Source organism: Xyrauchen texanus, chromosome 21, assembly GCF_025860055.1.
Source record: "Xyrauchen texanus isolate HMW12.3.18 chromosome 21, RBS_HiC_50CHRs, whole genome shotgun sequence".
In the NCBI taxonomy this organism is placed as follows: domain Eukaryota; kingdom Metazoa; phylum Chordata; class Actinopteri; order Cypriniformes; family Catostomidae; genus Xyrauchen; species Xyrauchen texanus.
Genome location: NC_068296.1, coordinates 4,338,205 through 4,357,337, shown reverse-complemented (window position 1 = coordinate 4,357,337; position 19,133 = coordinate 4,338,205). Strand labels below are relative to the sequence as shown.

Genomic DNA, 19,133 nt, shown 5'->3' with positions numbered 1-19,133 from the left:
AAAAAATATATATATATAAATTCCTCGTGAATTCTGTTCAATTTCTCGAATACAGTTTTCTAGAGGTACCTCTCCTACACCTGATTAATTCATACAATTGACCGTTGATCTGTAACCATTAACAATATAACTGGAATAATACATTTGTTACTCACAATAAAATATTAAGCCATCAAAGATTTATAACAGAAGTTCAACACGCATTGATTCAGTCTACACACTTCGAACATTCATGATTCAATGATTCACTTCAAACTCTTCATGATTCATTCAACAGTTCAAATTCTCAGGATCTCTCACTGTCCAACAATTCAAAAGTCTCAGTTCAAAGATTCAATGTCTTAGTTCAACGATTCAGTGACTCAATTCAAACGCTCAGGACATCTCACTATTCAACGATTCAATGGCTCGATTCAATGACTCAATTCAACGCTCAGGACATCTCACTGTTCAACGATTCAATGACTCGATTCAATGACTCAATTCAACGCTCAGGACATCTCACTATTCAACGATTCAATGACTCGATTCAATGACTCAATTCAACGCTCAGGACATCTCACTATTCAACGATTCAATGACTCGATTCAATGACTCAATTCAACGCTCCGGACATCTCACTGTTCGGCAATTTAGTGACTCAATTCAAACACTCAGGATATCTCACTGTTCAATGATTCAGTGACTCAATTCAAACACTCAGGATATCTCACTGTTCAATGATTCAGTGACTCAATTCAAACACTCAGGATATCTCACTGTTCAATGATTCAGTGACTCAATTCAAACACTCAGGATATCTCACTGTTCAACAATTCAAAAGTCTCAGTTCAAACACTCCTCAGCAACGGAACAAGCAATGGTCCTCAAAAAAGAAAAATAAACAGTGAAATACTTGTTGGAAGTTCGGTCTGCACCAGAGTTCAGCGGTAATGGAAAACCGGAATTTCACTTCACATCAGCCATTTAGTTGTCATCTATCGTCTCGCTGCCAGTATTGTTCCGTGGCGAACTGCCAACCGTAGCTACTTGAATTCGGCTCAATCACTGTGTTTAGACTTCCAGTATTAATCTAATTTTCACCTCTGACCTCCAAGTTCAGACAAAAATAGCGTTCAGGTTAGTGAGTAGAGTACATTCTCTCTCTAGCTACCCCCTTTCTATTTTGTTTCTTTACTTTTATACTCGCAACTCTCTATGACAACATCGCCCTCCTGTGGACATCAGCAACATTTTTGGTGACAACTTCCAGTTCGTCACACTAGTTTACGTTCATGTTTAATTCAGCATAGCGTCCAGTCCATAATATGGTTCTATTGCATTTTTTTTTTTACAATTGTATGCAAAATCCAAAACGTGTCAAAAACTGTTGATATTGCTTCACACTGTGAATAGAAGGTCAAGGATGCATTGCATTGAGGCTATTACAGAATATTGTACAATATTCCACATTGCACATTTTGGGAATAGAAGGTAATTCAAGTATTCCTTGCAAACATAATGCGTACTCAAAAATAGCTTCAGTAGTGTGCTCCTCCTTACATACCACAACAGACCAACAAAGTCACATATTAATGGACCTTTTGACGTTTGTGTGTCTAGCCAGTTTTCTTTAGATCGTATAGTGAATGTTGAGAAGAGGTCTGATTATCCTCAAGGCAGTCGATATCTACTGGAACTGGACCTGCTGGAAGCTTCAGGACTTCATCTGCGTCTGGCTCAGTACGTCTATGTGAAAAGAACCAATGAATGGGGTCACCGTAAACCAAAAGTTAATGATGCTGAAATTCAGCTCTGCAATCCGTACGGCTTCTACTGGAACCCAACGGCGACTGTCCACTTTATAATACCAGGTAACACACTTGCAAAGAGATGAATGGAGAACGAGGCTTTTGCTCTCTTATACACCCTTCTGGACCTGCTTAATTTATTCAAGCTGTGATTTTTGCATTATGCCTTAAGATTGCCATTCTTTCCATATTGCCATCTAGACAGTAAGAGATATGTTCTTAACAAAAAGCTGTGAGCACCTGTCTGTGTTTGTGTGCCTGCAGTGAAGAACCAGGCTCGTTGGATACAGAAGTTTATTTCTGATATGGAGGAGTTATACCGGATCACTGGTGACCAGAACTTTAACGTCATCATCACTGACTTTGAAAGCACCGATATGAACATAGAGCAAGCTCTACAGAACTCTTACTTACCCAGGTATATCCACAGGTTTACAGATATATTTAGGGGAGACTGGGGCTAGTTTAACAAGGACTGTTTCTCAGTAATGATAAGAGTTCGAGCAAAAAGTCCAATTGAGGTTTTGTATGTTGAGTTCAAACACTTAGCTCAAAAGCCTTTTAAATTAGAATAATTTTTGTGATTTCTACCCTTCAAAACACATTTTCACTATAATTATTTTTGTCATAACTTTTGTGGAAACAAGCGAACATAATCAAACCACACTGGCATACATTCAGGCAAGAGACAACTGTATTATTTACTGAATTGTTACTGAAAGCTTTAAATGTGTTTTAGGACAAAAGTATTTTTCATGAAAGTTAGGCCGGGGCATGTTGTCACATTGTTATCGGGGCAGGTCGTCATTTGTTTTAAATGTCATAAATGAACATACATTTGTTGGCCAAAACAGCGTTTCGATATTTTTGTATGTTAGTTTTGTTATTTAATGAACCATTTTGTGCATGTAACTTTTTCAGATTTAAAATGCTTTCTCTATATCAATCTTAATTGCAGAGACAATTGTCAGTAATCCATTTATAGGTTCATTTATAGATTTTCTCAAACCGTAAACACAGTCTCTGTGGCGCTATTTTGAGCAACCCGTTAAGATCTGCCCCAACAACATTACTCAACCAATGGTGTGAGTTGAGGGGTGAGACAATCTGTTTGATTGACCAATGGCGGATGGAGGGTGTATACAGAAAGCTGTTTTGAAAACATTGTTTATTTTTGCAGTTAAATTTAGTGGCGCTAGTGTCGCAGAAATAACATACTTCTACTTTAAATTTTACCAAAAAGCCTTTAATAGTCTGTTTATTGGAGATGCAGATTTAAAGAGGTTTGTTGATTTTTGTTTTGGTGGTTGTGATTGGTGGTGGTGGTGGAGACCCCGATGTTTACATGTAACCCAATGTGACAACATACCCCATATAGGATGGTAACATGTCCAGCCATTGGGGCATGTTGTCACATTATTATTATTTTTATCTGGGCAATAATGGTAAAAATGTTCATTAGCTTTACATTCAGTAGTAAAGTGCAGTCGTTTTTTTGTAGGCAAGATTTCAAGCTATGTGGATATGCAGAAATTGACTCAAAATAACTCCTGAAGTGTAAAAAAAGTGACAACTAGCCCTGGTCTCCCATTTACATTACAATTTACATTTATGCATTTGGCAGACACTTATATCTAAAGCGATTTAAAGTACATTCGGTATATACATTTTATCAGTTTGACGTATCCCTGGGAACCAGTTGAGCTACAGGAACCCCCTAAAATATATATATATATACATACATACATACATACACACACACACAGTACTGTGCAAAAGTTTAAGGCACTTAAGATGATTCGCAAAAACATTTGTCTTAAGATAGTTATGTATATCTTCAGCTTTAGTGTGTCAATAGGAAATATACATTTTAGACTCTCATTTCTTTTGCAAATAGAAAAGACTAGTATAGAAGAACAGGGAGCCCTGCAAGAGATGGCATTGCCCCCACAGTGCCCCCCACTGAACATTAAGTCAGTCTGAGATTACATAAAGAGACAGAAGCAATTGAGAAATAGATAGAAGAACGGTGGTGAATTCTCCAAGAAGCTTGGGACATCCTATCTGCCAACAACAAAGAAAAATTGTGTCCATGTGTATCTAGGAGAATTGGTACTGTTTTGAAGGCAAAGGTGGTCACACTGAATATTGATTTAACTCTTTTATGTTAACTGGACTTTGTATGATATTAAGTGATAAATAAAAACGATTTATGTCATTCATTTTGAAGACATCCTCACTATGCATCATTTTTCACAAGTGCCTAAAACTTTTCCACAGTAGTGTGTGTGTGTGTGTGTATGTGTATATATATATATATATATATATATATATATATATATATATATATATATATGTATGTGTGTGTACACCGATCAGCCATAACATTAAAACCACCTGCCTAATATTGTGTAGGTCCACCTCGTGCCGCCAAAACCGCACCAACCCGCATCTCAGAATAGCATTGAGATGATGTTCTTCTCACCACAATTGTACAGAGTGGTTATCCGAGTTACCGTAGACTTTGTCAGTTCAAACCAGTCTGACCATTCTGTGTTGTCCTATAATCAACGAGGCTATTCTGTCTGCAGAACTGCTGCTAAATGGATGTTTTTTTGTTTTTGGCACCATTCTGAGAAATTCTAGAGTCTGTTGTGTGTGAAAATCCAGATCAGCATTTACAAAAATACTCAACAATCATGCCATGATTCATATCACTGAGATAAAAATTTTTCAAGCCCCTGACCCGTATCTGCATGGTTTTATGCACTGCACTGCTGCCACACGATTTGCTGTTTGGATAATCGTATGAATAATTGTTGGTGCCAGCTATACATATGTATATGATTGTTTCTCAAGACCTCATGCTGGCTCTCTCTCTGTGCACTTTGTGTATGTGTCATTGTTTAGGTATCAGTACCTCCGGTTAAGAGGAAGCTTTGAGAGATCTGCTGGGCTACAGGCTGGAATAAACCTTATTACTGTGAGTTTTAGAAAGTATTTTTGCCCACTCAACCAAGATTTAATATTCAAATGTGAAGTGTGTATTTTCCACTATTTCTTGTAACTCCACTTAATATGTAGAGACCATAAGTAAGCCATATGTAGGTTGTTTTTCCCCTAAAAGTGTAACACTGTGGGTCTGTTCCAAAACATAAGCTTCCTCTGGAGGCAGAATTTTAAGGCATCATAGGTGCACGCTCCCAATTTGAAGCCTTTCTAAGATATGTCGTATTGGCCAAATTTGAAGATATCATCGTATTTAGCCTTCCCCGGGTTGGCGATCCCACTATGCTTGGTGGAATAATAAATCCAAGTTAATGGACAAATCAAGATTATATTTTTTTAATAAAATATAATAACAATATAAATAAATATACATATAATCCATTCAGTAATGAAAAGTCGAGTCTCCTGTGTGCTTTTTAGAATGACATGTGGAGCTTTCAGAGTACCCGAGGCCATGTGACCCAACCCTTCCCAAACGGTACGTCAGATTTTAAGGCCGAACCTGAAATCGTTCACTCTATCATTTTTTTCTCCAAGCAAGTCCTACAAATAGGCTGTATTTATGTAAGAATCGTAGGAAACATTCGTAAACATACACAGTTTACAGCACACCAGAGCTGAAGGGAAAAAACAGTGGCTCACCGTTCATCAAGCGCCAAAACTTTGCTTCGTGCAGAACAGTCTGGAATTATCAAAATTAATGTAGCATTCACACGAAGTCCTTTGCAACCTGGGCCCTTATTCACAAAAAAGGTTAAAAGTAGCTCCTAACATGATCTGTCTGTCTGTATCCATCCATCCATCCATCCATCCATCCATCCATCCATCCATCCATCCATCCATCCATCCATCCATCCATCCATCCATCCATCCATCCATCCATCCATCCATCCATCCATCCATCCATCCATCCATCCATCCATCCATCCATCCATCCATCCATCCATCCATCCATCCATCCATCCATCCATCCATCCATCCATCCATCCATCCATCCATCCATCCATCCATCCATCCATCCATCCATCCAAATGAGGTCAACAGTTTCTCAGTTTTGGAACAGACCCTGGCCTGTGACTCGCGGCGCTATCAAAACATTGCTCTGTTTGTTTGTGCATCCCATCTAAGCCAACACAGCAACATCGGCTCAACAGTGATGCAGAAATTACACACTTCAACTTATGGGAATAGATTCTTGAATGCTTATAACACTCTTTCTGTTTTCTGTCAGGATGATCACAGTATTGTGTTTCTCTGTGATCTGCACATTCATTTTCCGACTGGCTTCATTGATACTGTAAGGAAACACTGCGTGGAGGGACGCATGGCTTTTGCTCCTATAGTCATGAGACTCAACTGTGGTGCTTCACCGCTGGAACCTGATGGTAAACACAAGATGCACACTTGTTTATATGAACAGAAAACTAGTTGTCGATATGGGTTTTTCAACAGCTGATATCTAGAGAGCAGGCAGATTGCATTAAAGTGATAGTTCACCCAAATTTACATTTCTGCCAGCATTTACTCACCCTCATGTTGTTGTGTGACTTACTTTCTTCCGTGGTACACAAAAGGAGATATTAGACAGTATTTTAGTCTCAGTCTCCATTCACTTTCATTGCATCTGATACCATTCAGCATAACAAAATGTCAATTTAATGATATCAGATGTGGCACAAATAAAATTGCTTGAAATTAAATAAACATTTATACAAAATGTACACACACACACACACACACACACACACACACACACACACACACACAAAACAAAGTGTACATTACCCATTGACAAAGTTGTCAGTACATTTTTGTAAAATGCACTTCTGTTGATAAGGTATGATTATCAGGCAATAATCTAATAATAAATATGATATAATAATATTTATAATAATAAACAATTTTACACACACACACACACACGCACACATAAGTGGTATACTGTATATAGGCTCCATCATTTTGAGTCATATTGACCCTGAATCACATTTTGAGATTTATACACTAAAGTTAAAAGGAAGATCTCAGCTTTCTAGTGATATCAGTTTTATTTTGCATGTTCAGTGTGTGTGCATATACATGTGCATAATAAATTAATTCAATGTTCATTAACGGTTCTAGGGTCAGTGGAGATTCAGAGCCATCCTTTAATGAAATATCATAATGTTACATCGGTGGGGTGACATTTTATATAGTAAATCTTTGAATATTACAGAAACTAAAAACTAGCTAAAAAGGTCCCACAAACGTTTGTCTCCGCCTCCGGTGCCCTCAAAGTTCAGAAGTTGTGTGCTTTTTATACTATGGACAAAAAAAAACGTTTTTAATTACCTTGTGGCTTTCCATAGGTTGATGCTCATTGTGTACGGTTGACAGTTTAGTAGCCTATTGTTGATTCGTCAGGTATGTTAAGGTAGTTTAGAAGATACTGTATGAGGGTGTAAATAGGCCAAAATTGCTTAATACGAGAAAAATTGATGCTAGATTTGCCAAAGTTTGCAAGGTTCATGGCATTGTTTCTAAAAGAGTTTTGCAAATGTTATGGGCTTAAAGTTTGCAAGTTCCTCGAGCATATCATCACATACTCTATTACTTTTTGTTTTCAGGGTTATATACCTAAATGTTAGTACTGCATCTGGATGGACCAACTCAACGCAGTTTCCTGAATTTTCATTACATATCTCTTAAACTCATCCTCCACAATATTAATCAGCCGGCAGCTATACACTTGTTTCTGCTGTCGTTAAGCCACGCTCATGAATTCAACATGAAAAGCGATTGCAGACAAAAACGTCTCATTCTGCGTTTTGGTGATAGTTAAGACTTGACATGCTTCTGTGGTAATTAAAATGCACTTACATAGGCTGAAATATACTTGAACTCTATCACAAGTCCCACCTGAGCTTTTTAAATAAATAAAAGTATCCCCTTTTCTCCCCAATTTGGCAAGCCCAATTCCCACTACTTAGTAGGTCCTCGTGGTGGCGCGGTTACTCGCCTCAATCTGTGTGCCGGAGGACAAGTCACAGTTGCCTCCACTTCTGAGACCGTCAATCCGCGCATGTTATCACATGACTCGTTGTGCATGACACTGCGGAGACTCACAGCATGTGGAGGCTCATGCTACTCTCCGCAATCCACACACAACTCACCACACGCCCCATTGAGAGCAAGAACCACAAATCGTGACTACGAGGAGGTTACCTCATGTGACCCTACCCTCCCTAGCAACTGGGCCAATTTGGTTGCTTAGGAGACCTGGCTGGAGTCACTCAGCACGCCCTGGATTCAAACTCGTGACTCCAGGTGTGGTAGTCAGCATCAATACTCACTGAGCTAACCAGGTCCCCTGCTCAAATTGGGATGTTAATCGAAACTAATCGCACAGTTTCTCTGATTAATTGTAATTAATCATGGTACATGATGCATTACATCAGTAAAAAAATATAATCTATATATAACTTGCTAAGAACTAACCCTAATATTAATAGATAGAATTTCACGAGCTGAGACTTTCTTTCAAAAACAATAGAAAACACAATGTCTGATAATCACATTTTTGACACCATTTCACATTTTTCCAAAAACGGCCCATTGCAACTGTTGCAATCAACTTCTGTTGTTTGAGCATAGACTCTCAAATACATTGTAGACTCTCTGTGTGTTTATTGTGCAGGTTATTGGGAGGTGAATGGCTTTGGACTTCTGGGCATCTATAAATCAGACCTGGAATCTATTGGGGGCATGAACACCAAAGAATTCACTGACCGCTGGGGTGGAGAAGACTGGGAACTACTGGACAGGTCAGATACAGTAATACACAGGCCTATATTAAAGGGAATGTTCACCCCAAAAATGAAAATTCTGTCATCATTTACTCACCCTCATGTCGTTCCTAACCAGTATGAATAGGGTTGGAGAGTAACGGAATACATGTAACAACGTTACGCATTTAAAATACAAAATACGAGTAACTGTATTCCACTACAGTTCAAACTTAACTGGTTATCATAATACAATTACTTACAAAAAGTATTTTGATTACTGAAGAGATTACTTTGCATTTTATTTGTCATTTGATTTGTGTTATATTTAGTCTATTCAGTTGGAAAACATTTATGCTTTTGAATGAATCGATCTGAGGAGTGTTTAAACCGCCAGTTAAGTGAAACACTTTCTTATGACGTGTTTACAGTCATACAAGCAGACAGAGGGCGCTCTCATGCGCTTATGATTGAAAATGAGGACCTGATGCCATTGAGAATCTATAGCAATAAAAAGAGTTTGAAACGCTCTGACAGATGAAATATAAAGCCAATAAATACACTAGTACAAGGCTATATGGTTTGTCAATTTTTAATGCCTTTTATTTATTACATTTTTTTTTACAAAGATAAAAGATGCTTATATGAGAAATTCTAACCAATGTAGCCTGTAGCTGCATATAGAAAGCTACAAATAAAATATTTTCTGCCTCATTCTATGAGCAGAATCCACAAACGATCAGAAGATGTTGTTGTGTACAAATAGTTGAAATCAGAAAATTGCTTTGTGAACATTTAGCATTATGTCAAGGTAAAATGGTATTTCTAGCCATTAGATGCACTAGTCACGATTATATTTTATAATTAATTCTATCAAGAAAATTCACATTAGATCTTTTTTTTTTCCCTTTAGTAAGACCTTTGATATCAAACGCCAAAGATATTTGATACCAAACCCTTTTGCCTTTTGTTTTATGTTATATCCCATGGATTTCAATGGGTTTTCTTTAATAAAATAATATACTACATTTTAACCAAGCACAAGTTGCTTATATTCAGCAAATACTTATATTAAAATATCAGTAACAATATAATGATTACGGTCACTTTTACTTCATTAAAATAAGCAAATATTTCACATAAACAAATGAGTTCATGCAATGCAAAAGCAGACATATTTGGAAAATCTAAAAAAACATTTTCCATCAAGAAATTCCTGGAAATGTCCACCAGAGGGAAGCAGACATCTATTACAGTGGTGGCCAAAAATATTGGCGCTCTTGGTAAATATGAGCAAAGCAGTCTGTGAAAGAAAATCTGCATTGTTTATCCTTTGATCTTTAATTAAAAAAGAATCACAAAAATCAAACCTTTAATTGAAATAGGAGAAATTGAAAGGTAACACACAGGCCAAATTCCCTTAATCATCAATCACAGTCAGTTAGACTAAAGAATAAAGTTCTGATGTGTGGCAAAAGGTTGTTGAGCTTCAAAAAATGTGAAGTGGCTATAAGAAAATGGCTATAAAAAAATAGCCCAAGCATTGAAAATGACCATTTCCACCATCAAGGCAATAATTAAGAAGTGGCCAATCAATTGGAGATCTTAAGAATCGTCCTGGAAGAGGACGTGTGTCTATATTGTCTCCACGCACAGTGAGGAGGATGGTTCAAGTGGCCAAAGAATCTCCAAGTAACACAGCTGGAGAATTGCATAAATTAGTCAGGTCTTGGGTCCAGAAAGTCTAAAAATAAAGAATAATAAAAATAAAAAAAGAGACCACCTATATCTCTAAGTTGTTTCGGATGGTTTCAAGAAAAAAAGCCTCTGCTCTCATCCAACAACAAACTCATGCGTCTTCAGTTTGCCAGACACTACTGGAACTTATACGACCGGGTTCTGTGTTTAGATGAAACAAAAAAATTGCTTTTTGGCAGCAAACCCCAGAGATGGCTTTGGCGCACACTGAGATGAATATGTACCCAATGCCCACAGTTAAATTCGGTGATGGATCTTTAATGTTGTGGGGATACATGGCATCATGGACTCTATCATATACCAACAGATAAAAAATCTGAACCTGGCTTACAATGGGCAATTACAATTGGATATTACAGCAGAACAATTATCCAAAACAAACATCAAAATCAACATCAAGGTTTTGCCATGGCCATCCCAGTCCCCTGACCTGAACCCCATAGAAAATGTGTGGGGTGACCTGAAGAGGAGAGTCCTCCAGCATGGTCCTCTGTATTTGAAGGATCTGGAGAGATTCTGTATGGAGGAATGGTATCAGATCTCTTGCTATGTGTTCTCCAACCTCATTATGCATTATAGGAGAAGACTCAGAGCTGTTATCTTGGCAAAGTGAGGCTGAAAAATGTATTGAATAAAAGGGTACCAATAATTATGGCCCATGTGTTTTGGAGAAAAATATTTAATAATGAGATATTTCCCGTTTCAATTGTTTTACTTAAATTAAAGTTTAGATTTTTGTAATGTTATTTAACGAAAGATCAAAAGAATAAACAATGCAGATTTATTTTCACAGACTGCTTTGCTTATATTTACCAAGGGTGCCAATATTTTTGGCCACTACTGTACATTGCAGACAACAGGATTTTCGGCAAAACTTTTATTATGTCAATGATGCACAGTCTTTCAAAAATACCATATTAAATTTGATACTGGTGGTGTTATAGGGTTAATCATTTACTGTATGCTTTTAGAAGACTTTGAACATGATGCACATCTAATTTGAACCGCTATTATGATTCTTTTGGGTCCTTTTTAATCTTTAAAGTGAATCACTCCACTACCATTGTATTGAAAAAAACATCTCCATTTGTGTTTCGCATTAGTCAAATGGGTTTGGCACCACATGAGGGTGAGTAAATGAGGCGAACTGTTCCTTCAAGTATGTTTTGTTTGCGGCTGCGTATCTTTGGTAGTAAAGAAAGTGAGTAAAAAAGTAAAGTGCACTCTCTTATCTATTGTCTCAAGGATCCTAGAGGGAGGTTTGGAGGTGGAACGAATCTATCTGAGGAACTTCTTCCATCACTTTCACTCAAAGCGAGGAATGTGGAACCGCCAGACCTTTCGCAACACGTAACTGGTCCAACAGTGTCGCTGCTGCTAAGCAACTGTTACATGGCACTTTAAAACAGCATCTGGCAGGTGACATTCGGTGAGCCTCAGGGTATTTCTGAATTGTGATTGGTCAACGGCATCCATCCATCACAGCTTTTTGAAGGTGATTTTAAGGTTATTAGTGGTGGAAACATGCCCAGGGACTCAAGGAGGAGACTTATGTGATGCTAAAGTTGCGGAGAAGATACAGTAAATAACACAAAACACATTTATATCCTGACCTCTACGGCTGCTATTGGATCATTCCCAGGGGTGGCGTTTGACTGCAATAAACTGTTTGCTCCATTGAAAACTACAATCACCATCAAGGACACACAAACTAAACTGACCAAAGGAAACTGAGGAAAAACAGTGACACTGTACTGGTCAGTGCATCATTGTTAATGAAGTGTTTTGCTCTTGTTATCACTATTTTGTCTGGCTAAATACGAGTATTCTGTTTCGACAGACAGAAATGTGATGTGTATATAATGAGAAAATGTGTATTTATTCAGGTAGCTATGGGTCTTTGGGTTCGGGGTTCGACTTAGCACACTGTTATGTGTTTTACACTGTGTGACCTCTTCAGGACTGAAAGAATCAATGGTCAAACCAAAGAGATGTGTAATATTACCAGAGAAGAGCCGTTCGGTCCATTTATATTTGACTGTCGACGTCATTCAATGTTAGTTTGACAGTCTGATATTATTTAATGCCGTTCTGTCAGAACTCCAACATCAAAAGAATGAAATAATAAATTAACATTTTGTTTTGAAGATAATTAAGCCTATTTTTGGTTCATTTAGATGTTTTGCATTGCAATTAAGCACATCATTCCTCCCAAAACTACTTATTATTGTAATGCGATAACAATTGTATTATTTTTACATTTGAAAAAGTATTTATGTGTCATGTTAGTATTTGTTGTACTGCAATAATACTGTTAAAAATAAATGGTTCTATTACAGTAATTGCAAATGAAAAAAAAAAAATACTCTGATTACAAATGATAATGTAGTGAGTCACCTTTTAAGAATAAGGGGAATTACAAAAAACAAATCAAAATAAAATGTCTAGACACATTATGGTAATGATGTTGATGGAAACTGTACTTACTGACATGAAAAAAATTATGCCAAAACATTTCAATGATCCTAAAATAGGTACCCCTTTAAGAAAAAAACTTTTTGGATGCAAAATCCAAATTTCTTTACATTTTATTTAGGAATTCGCAATTTCATAGAGGCATTAAAGGAATTCCGGTTTTAATACAAGTTAAGCTCAATCTACGTAATTTTGATTACACAAAAATGTATTTCGACTCGTCCCCCCTTTTCTTTTAAAAAAGACACTTACAATGGAAGTGAATGGGGGGTCAATCCGTAAACGTTAACGTACTCACCGTTTCAAAAGTATATCCACGAGACATAAACGGTATATGTGTTAACATGAATTTACTGTGATAAATCACTTTCCTTTTCTGTGTAATGTTACGTATATAAATTTTATAACTTTGGTGCCATGATGACATAATGTCAACAAACCCTAAAACGACTGTAAAATGACGATTTTAAACCACTTTAGCTCAAATAATACACGAGTTATAACAGAAGAATCAATGTATGTGCTTTTATAAAATGATAAGCTTCACATTTCTGCCTTTTAAACCCTCCAAAAATTGGCCCCCATTCACTTGTATTGTAAGTGTCACTCTGTAACCTCCATTTTTGCTGCTTCTTCTTTTTTCTGTTTTTTAAAGAAGTATTTTGTGTGGTAATCAACATCATGCCACAGATACTTTTGATCATGTTGACAGTGGCTTGGGTGTCTGTTCTATTCTATTAGGGTTCGGTTTGTGTTATGAATTAATACTTTGATGAATTACTGGCTAGTTTTGCCCATTGAAAGTTGACGTATGCCATGCTCGCTCATACAGTAAGTGCCTTCTGCTATGTAAAACTAGTGCTGCTGTACACTCTTTTGTATAGGCATTTTGGCACTATTTTTTATGAAGATTCTTTTTTTATGGTTACTTATGCTTGAAAAGTTGCTGTCATTTTGTGACTGGCCTATGGAAATGTAATGCTAACAGTTCTTACTGTGATGCTGTAAAAACAAAAACGTGCTGTTTATTTATTGTGCCACATTTTGTATGTGAAGAATCTTCTTGCAAGCAGAAAAGCACAAATGACCTTAATAATTAGTTGTTTATGCAGATCAACAACCTTAAAATAAAATGTTTTTCAGGTTCCAGTTTTGCTGAATTGTGTGTATTTACTGTACAACAGTCACTCAAAATAGAGCAACCACACAAAGCTGTGCTGTGTTCCTCTTCAAATCCATGCTCACAACGGTCGTCTGTTAGTGTCTTTATGCCCTCGAAGATGAAGTGTTGTCTTGTTTGTGATTGGAAGAGAAAATGAATGATTGTTATGAATGACTTTCAACAAGGCAAGGCACCAGGATAAACGTTAAAATGCTTGAGAAAATATAGCCACAAGACTTAAACGTGAAGTGTTTAAACATGAGACCATGTCTATGCAAAATTATATCCAATATTTCAACCATTTAAACTCTGTGCAAGGATACCAGAACGTTTTGTAGCTATCTGCGAAGTACAGTTTACATTGAGCAAACTCATCCCAAACTCAAGATGTTTTTGACAGCTCAGATAACACTTTTCTTTTTTTACCTTGATCAGCCACAACATTAAAACCACTGACAGGGGAAGTGAATAACATTGATTATATCTTCACAATGGCACCTGTCAAGGGGTGGGACATATTAGGCAGCAAGTGAACAGACAGTTCTTTGAATTTCATGTGTTGGAAGCAGGAAAATGGGCAAGCGACTTTGACAAGACTGGTCTGAGAATCTCTAAAACGGCAGGTCTTGTGGGGTGTTCTCAGTATGCAGTGGTTAGTACCTACCAAAAGTGGGCCAAGGAAGGACAACTGGTGAACTGGCGACAGGGTCATGGGCGCTCCATGCTCATTGATGCGACAAGGCACGTGGGAAGCCATGGGTTGGCCATGATAGAAAGTAGTGATGCTCCGATTAGCATTTTTGGGGCCGATCACCAAAATCATGATCTGCCGATCACTGCCGATCACAGAATGGCAGGGGAATGGGAATCTTTTATCAGTAGAAATATGCTAGAGTCAAGAAAATCTTAAAGAACCACCAATGTTTATTTGATTGTAGTTAGAAAACAAGATAACATAAGGCTACTGTATGCCATCTTTTCCAAACAAGGCAGAGTAACATTTTTCAAAACAAAGAGGGGTCAGGCAGACTACAATGGATGTAGTTGAGGAACTAACTACATCAGATCCAAAAATAAAATAATGTATAGCTAGATTAGCTACTGTAAGCCAATGCCATCCTTCATAAATAACAAGGCAGAGAAACAAAAGGAGGCCAAGCAGATAGTTACCAACCCACATGAACTTGGGATAGGATGAGGTCACATTTAGGCCCAGGCTACTTGTAAAATGTAGTGTTTTTTAATGTAATAAAAACAATTGGCCACAAAATGTTTCAAACAAAAACTTGCTTGGCCTCAAAAAGGACAAAATCATTCAGGTCTCAATCATAAACTAAAGGCAAGTTTCTCTTGATGACTATGAGCATCTCTGCATTTGTTCATGCTTTCTGCATGTTTTTGGCGTTGTCGGTTAGAATTGCGTGGATTTTCACTTTTTGGATCCCCCATGACTGAAACATGCCGCTAAATGCGTTCACCAAAGCCTCCGCAGAATGTGACCCCGTGAAATCCTGACAGTGTAGCACAATGTTGTGTCTTTTGAAGTTTGAGTCAATAAAGTGCGCTGTTAAGCTTAGCAGGGACATTGGACAGGCGTCTGCACTCCATATATCGCTTGTGAAGCTAATATGTACGCTATAATTCAGAAGCTTGTCAATGTGTGTGGGCACGGATTTGTACAACGCGGGGAGACACACATCAGTTAGATATTTCCTTCTTGGGGGGTCGTATCGTGGATCAAGGCAGGTTAGCAGGCGACGGAACCCTTTATCCTCCACAACGGATAGAGGTTGTTCGTCGAGGCAAATTAATTCCATGATACTGGACGTGATGTCTTTCCATCTCTTACTATCCCGGCTGTATGGTTCACGTCGTTTAAAGGCATCACTCACAGTCGGCTGATTGAGGGATGGGGATGTTTGCGTCGGCTGGTTTAGTCTCTCATACTCTGCATATTCAGCTGTTGTATGCAGGGCCGGCGCTACCTATAGGTGAACTAGGCAGTTGCCTAGGGCCTCGGCCTTGGAGGCGGGGCCTCCAAAACATACACATGCTTATCCACCAATCAAGAGCAGCAAAATACTATGCTGTTTGTCCATTGGATATAACAATTGTCATTCACCTGTAGTTAAACCAATTAATATCACCGTTTACATGCGAGTCACTCCCAACCTCTGAATTTCGGAATGAAGAGATTGTAGATGAATAAAATCCAACTTTTCTGCAAATTTATCTGATGGCGCCGAAACGGACTCATCCTTCAGGGGCTGCTAAGCTTAAGGCTAAGCAGGCACGCAAAGAAAGTGCAGCTCGTGATTCAGGTATCATCTATTTTTGAGTGATTGTAATGTATTGTAAAAAATAAACTGATTCTAACGATCAGCGTCATTTTGAGATGGATCATTTGACGGTTATTTCCAGTTCAAAACAGCGCGAGCACCGTTGATGGACTGAATTCGCTTCTGACACTGTGAATCCGAGCGTATGTAGCTACAATGCATACTTTTGTTAGAAAAAAGAAATACGTTCTAAATGAACTGTCCGAAAGAGTCTGATTCGCGGAAATGAATCGGACTTCCAGTCACTGTTGGAGAGATGGAGGCGAATTCATGATTAACTGTTGAACTGAATCTTACAAAGGAGTCGATTCTCCTCGATGGAATCGATTACAACCTGTGGGATAGAATCTTGATTCCTAACGCCTCTGAATCAAGGAATCGATTCTTTTAGAATCGATTTCCAGCCCTAGTCAGGAGCTGACTCGCAAAATACTACAGAAAAAGTAAAGTTTGTCAGTCAAAGAGCAAACGCACTATACTAAAGCATTGTTTATTATGTTTTAAAACAGTCTGTATATCTTCTAAAATGCAGATGTTTAGCCTACATTAACTGCTCTAGTCTATCATAACAGACTATAGACCATAATAGACTTCATTTTTTTCGTTTTCCAATCATAAATACTGTTGCAATATTTATTGAAAATAAGTATGCAATCTTAAGCATATGAATAAGCACACAATTACAGTTGACGAAATTAACTTGTATTTCACTTCCACTAGCAGCTGATTTGTGTATCATAAGGTATTTCTCTACAATACATACCTAATATGACTATATTTAGTCTATCAAAAACAAAACTGTTCATTATCCCAAATAGTGGGTTAGTGTGTTACCATAAATAAATTACTGAACAAATTACTGCAAAAAACTTCCTGACTGCTAAAAAAAAAAAAAAAAAAGACTTTTCAGATGATTTTTTTTTTTGTTTACCTTAAAGTTACATTAATATGCACATTTAAGTAAAAATATAAAAATACTGATAACAGGTTTTGTATAAATAAAATGGTTAGGAATCATATTTGTTTTCAAGTCTTTTTTATTAAATGATGTTTTATTAACAAAGTTCGGGAGGAGCACATTCAGATAATCAACGAGATAAGAGGTATACTGCAGACTTACCTCTGTTCATTGACAGTTTATCAGCATCCCTCCACCGCCCCCATCTCCTCACTTTGATTTTTAATAATCTCTTATTGCATGTAAACAACACAATCCAAAATCCAATGTAATACTGTGTAAATCTGGCCAAAATTCAGAGCCTGGAGCCCTCCCCTGGACAGCATGCCAAATACGCATAATCTTTACTCTATTTAATTTGATGTAAGTGTGAACTCGTGAATTCTGAAAGGTGGAGGGGAGGAGGGCATGGCGGGGGAACTCCAACATACATTTTGCCTAGGGCCTCCAAATGTCTAGAACCGGCCCTGGTTGTATGGCGTGTTCGAAGATGCCTAATCATGTTGGTTGTATTAAAATGCCGTTGGTGTATTCCACCTCGAGGGATTTCAGCACGACATGTATTGCATATGGCTAATTTTATGTCTTTGTCTGACACTTTGAAAAACCTCCAGACGGGAGAAGGAGAAGTCAATTTGCTGCTGTCTAGCCAGCTCTGCTCTGCTATTGTGTTCCCGCGCGCGCCACATGCAGAAAAGTTGCGCGAGTTATTTACATCACGTGATCGGCTTTTTTGATCGGCGCTTTTGGGGGTTGCCGATTGAGCTATTTAAAGCCAATATCGGCCGATCATGATCGGCGGCCGATCAATCGGAGCATCACTAATAGAAAGATGTCAGAACACACACTTCATCGCTGCATAGCTGAAGACCGGTCAGAGAGCCCGTGCCCGTCGCTTTGGAATTGGGTAAATCTGGACTCATCAGACCACATGACATTTTTCCATTGCTCCACCGTCCAATCTTTATGCTCCCTAGCAAATTAAAGTAGTTTTCCCCGATTAGCCTCACTAACAAGTGGCATTCTTTTGGCCACACGGCTGTTTGGTCCCAATCCTGTAAGTTCTCGTTGCATTTTACACGTGGAAATGCTCTTACTTTCACTATTAAACATAGCAGCTAGGTGGAACCAGCAAAAAAAAGAGCGTGCAGTTTCCTCAAACAGTCAAGCAAATGATTGGTGAGCTGACCCACTGATGCTGCAACATGAGTGCAACAAGATGACTTACTCCATTGACTTTATGAAGGACATCACTTGCAGTGGGCATGTGAATGTTTTACGGCCATCCTCAGCATCTTTTCTCAATTTGGCCGAGAATATCAATGCAAAAGCGACCTTCCGTTGATGTAAAGTTTCTTGCATTCTTTGAATCAATCACGTTTCTCTTATCGAATTCGGAAAGTCTGGGAACAAGAAAATGCTGTGGCTCTTCCAAGAAAGCCCTACTTTACTCCTTGCATAACACAAGATCTTTATCGGATGATCTCAGGAATTTGGCCAGAATTGATCATCCTGGGCCTGTCTCGCTCCACGGATCGCAGACAAGGAACCCTGTGAGCTTGCTCGATTTCCATCTTATGGTCTGCTGTGTCGAGCAGATTCGGAAAGATCCCATCCAGGAACTTAATGTGGAAGAGAAAGCTGATTTAAAACATGTATTCCTTATAAACTAATCTAATCAAATGTATTATATGTAACCTCATGTAACCCAGATGAAGAACTGTGAACAATGATGTGAGCCAGGGTGACTGTGTAAGAGGTGGGGAGTGCCCCACACCCATCTGCTGACTGCCACATTTACATTTAAGATGTCCTTGAGGGATGAACAACGATGGTGGGAGAACGTCTCTCCTTTATTAAGGATATGCTGGATAATAA

The 19,133-nt window shown here is 38.1% G+C and overlaps 1 protein-coding gene across 2 annotated transcripts in view; it reads left to right on the top strand.

The window, feature by feature from the left end:
- Positions 1-13,940, top strand: part of LOC127661823 (beta-1,4-N-acetylgalactosaminyltransferase 3-like) — a 39,440-nt gene extending 25,500 nt beyond the window's left edge. For both annotated transcript variants that reach the window (XM_052152740.1, XM_052152741.1), the window contains 6 exons: positions 1,603-1,853; positions 2,055-2,208; positions 4,701-4,773; positions 6,031-6,184; positions 8,476-8,602; positions 11,567-13,940. In XM_052152740.1, the coding sequence (XP_052008700.1) occupies positions 1,603-1,853; positions 2,055-2,208; positions 4,701-4,773; positions 6,031-6,184; positions 8,476-8,602; positions 11,567-11,675 (868 nt within the window). In that variant the 3' untranslated portion in view covers positions 11,676-13,940. The remainder of the gene's footprint in view (positions 1-1,602; positions 1,854-2,054; positions 2,209-4,700; positions 4,774-6,030; positions 6,185-8,475; positions 8,603-11,566) is intronic.
- The last annotated feature ends 5,193 nt before the right edge of the window (positions 13,941-19,133 follow it).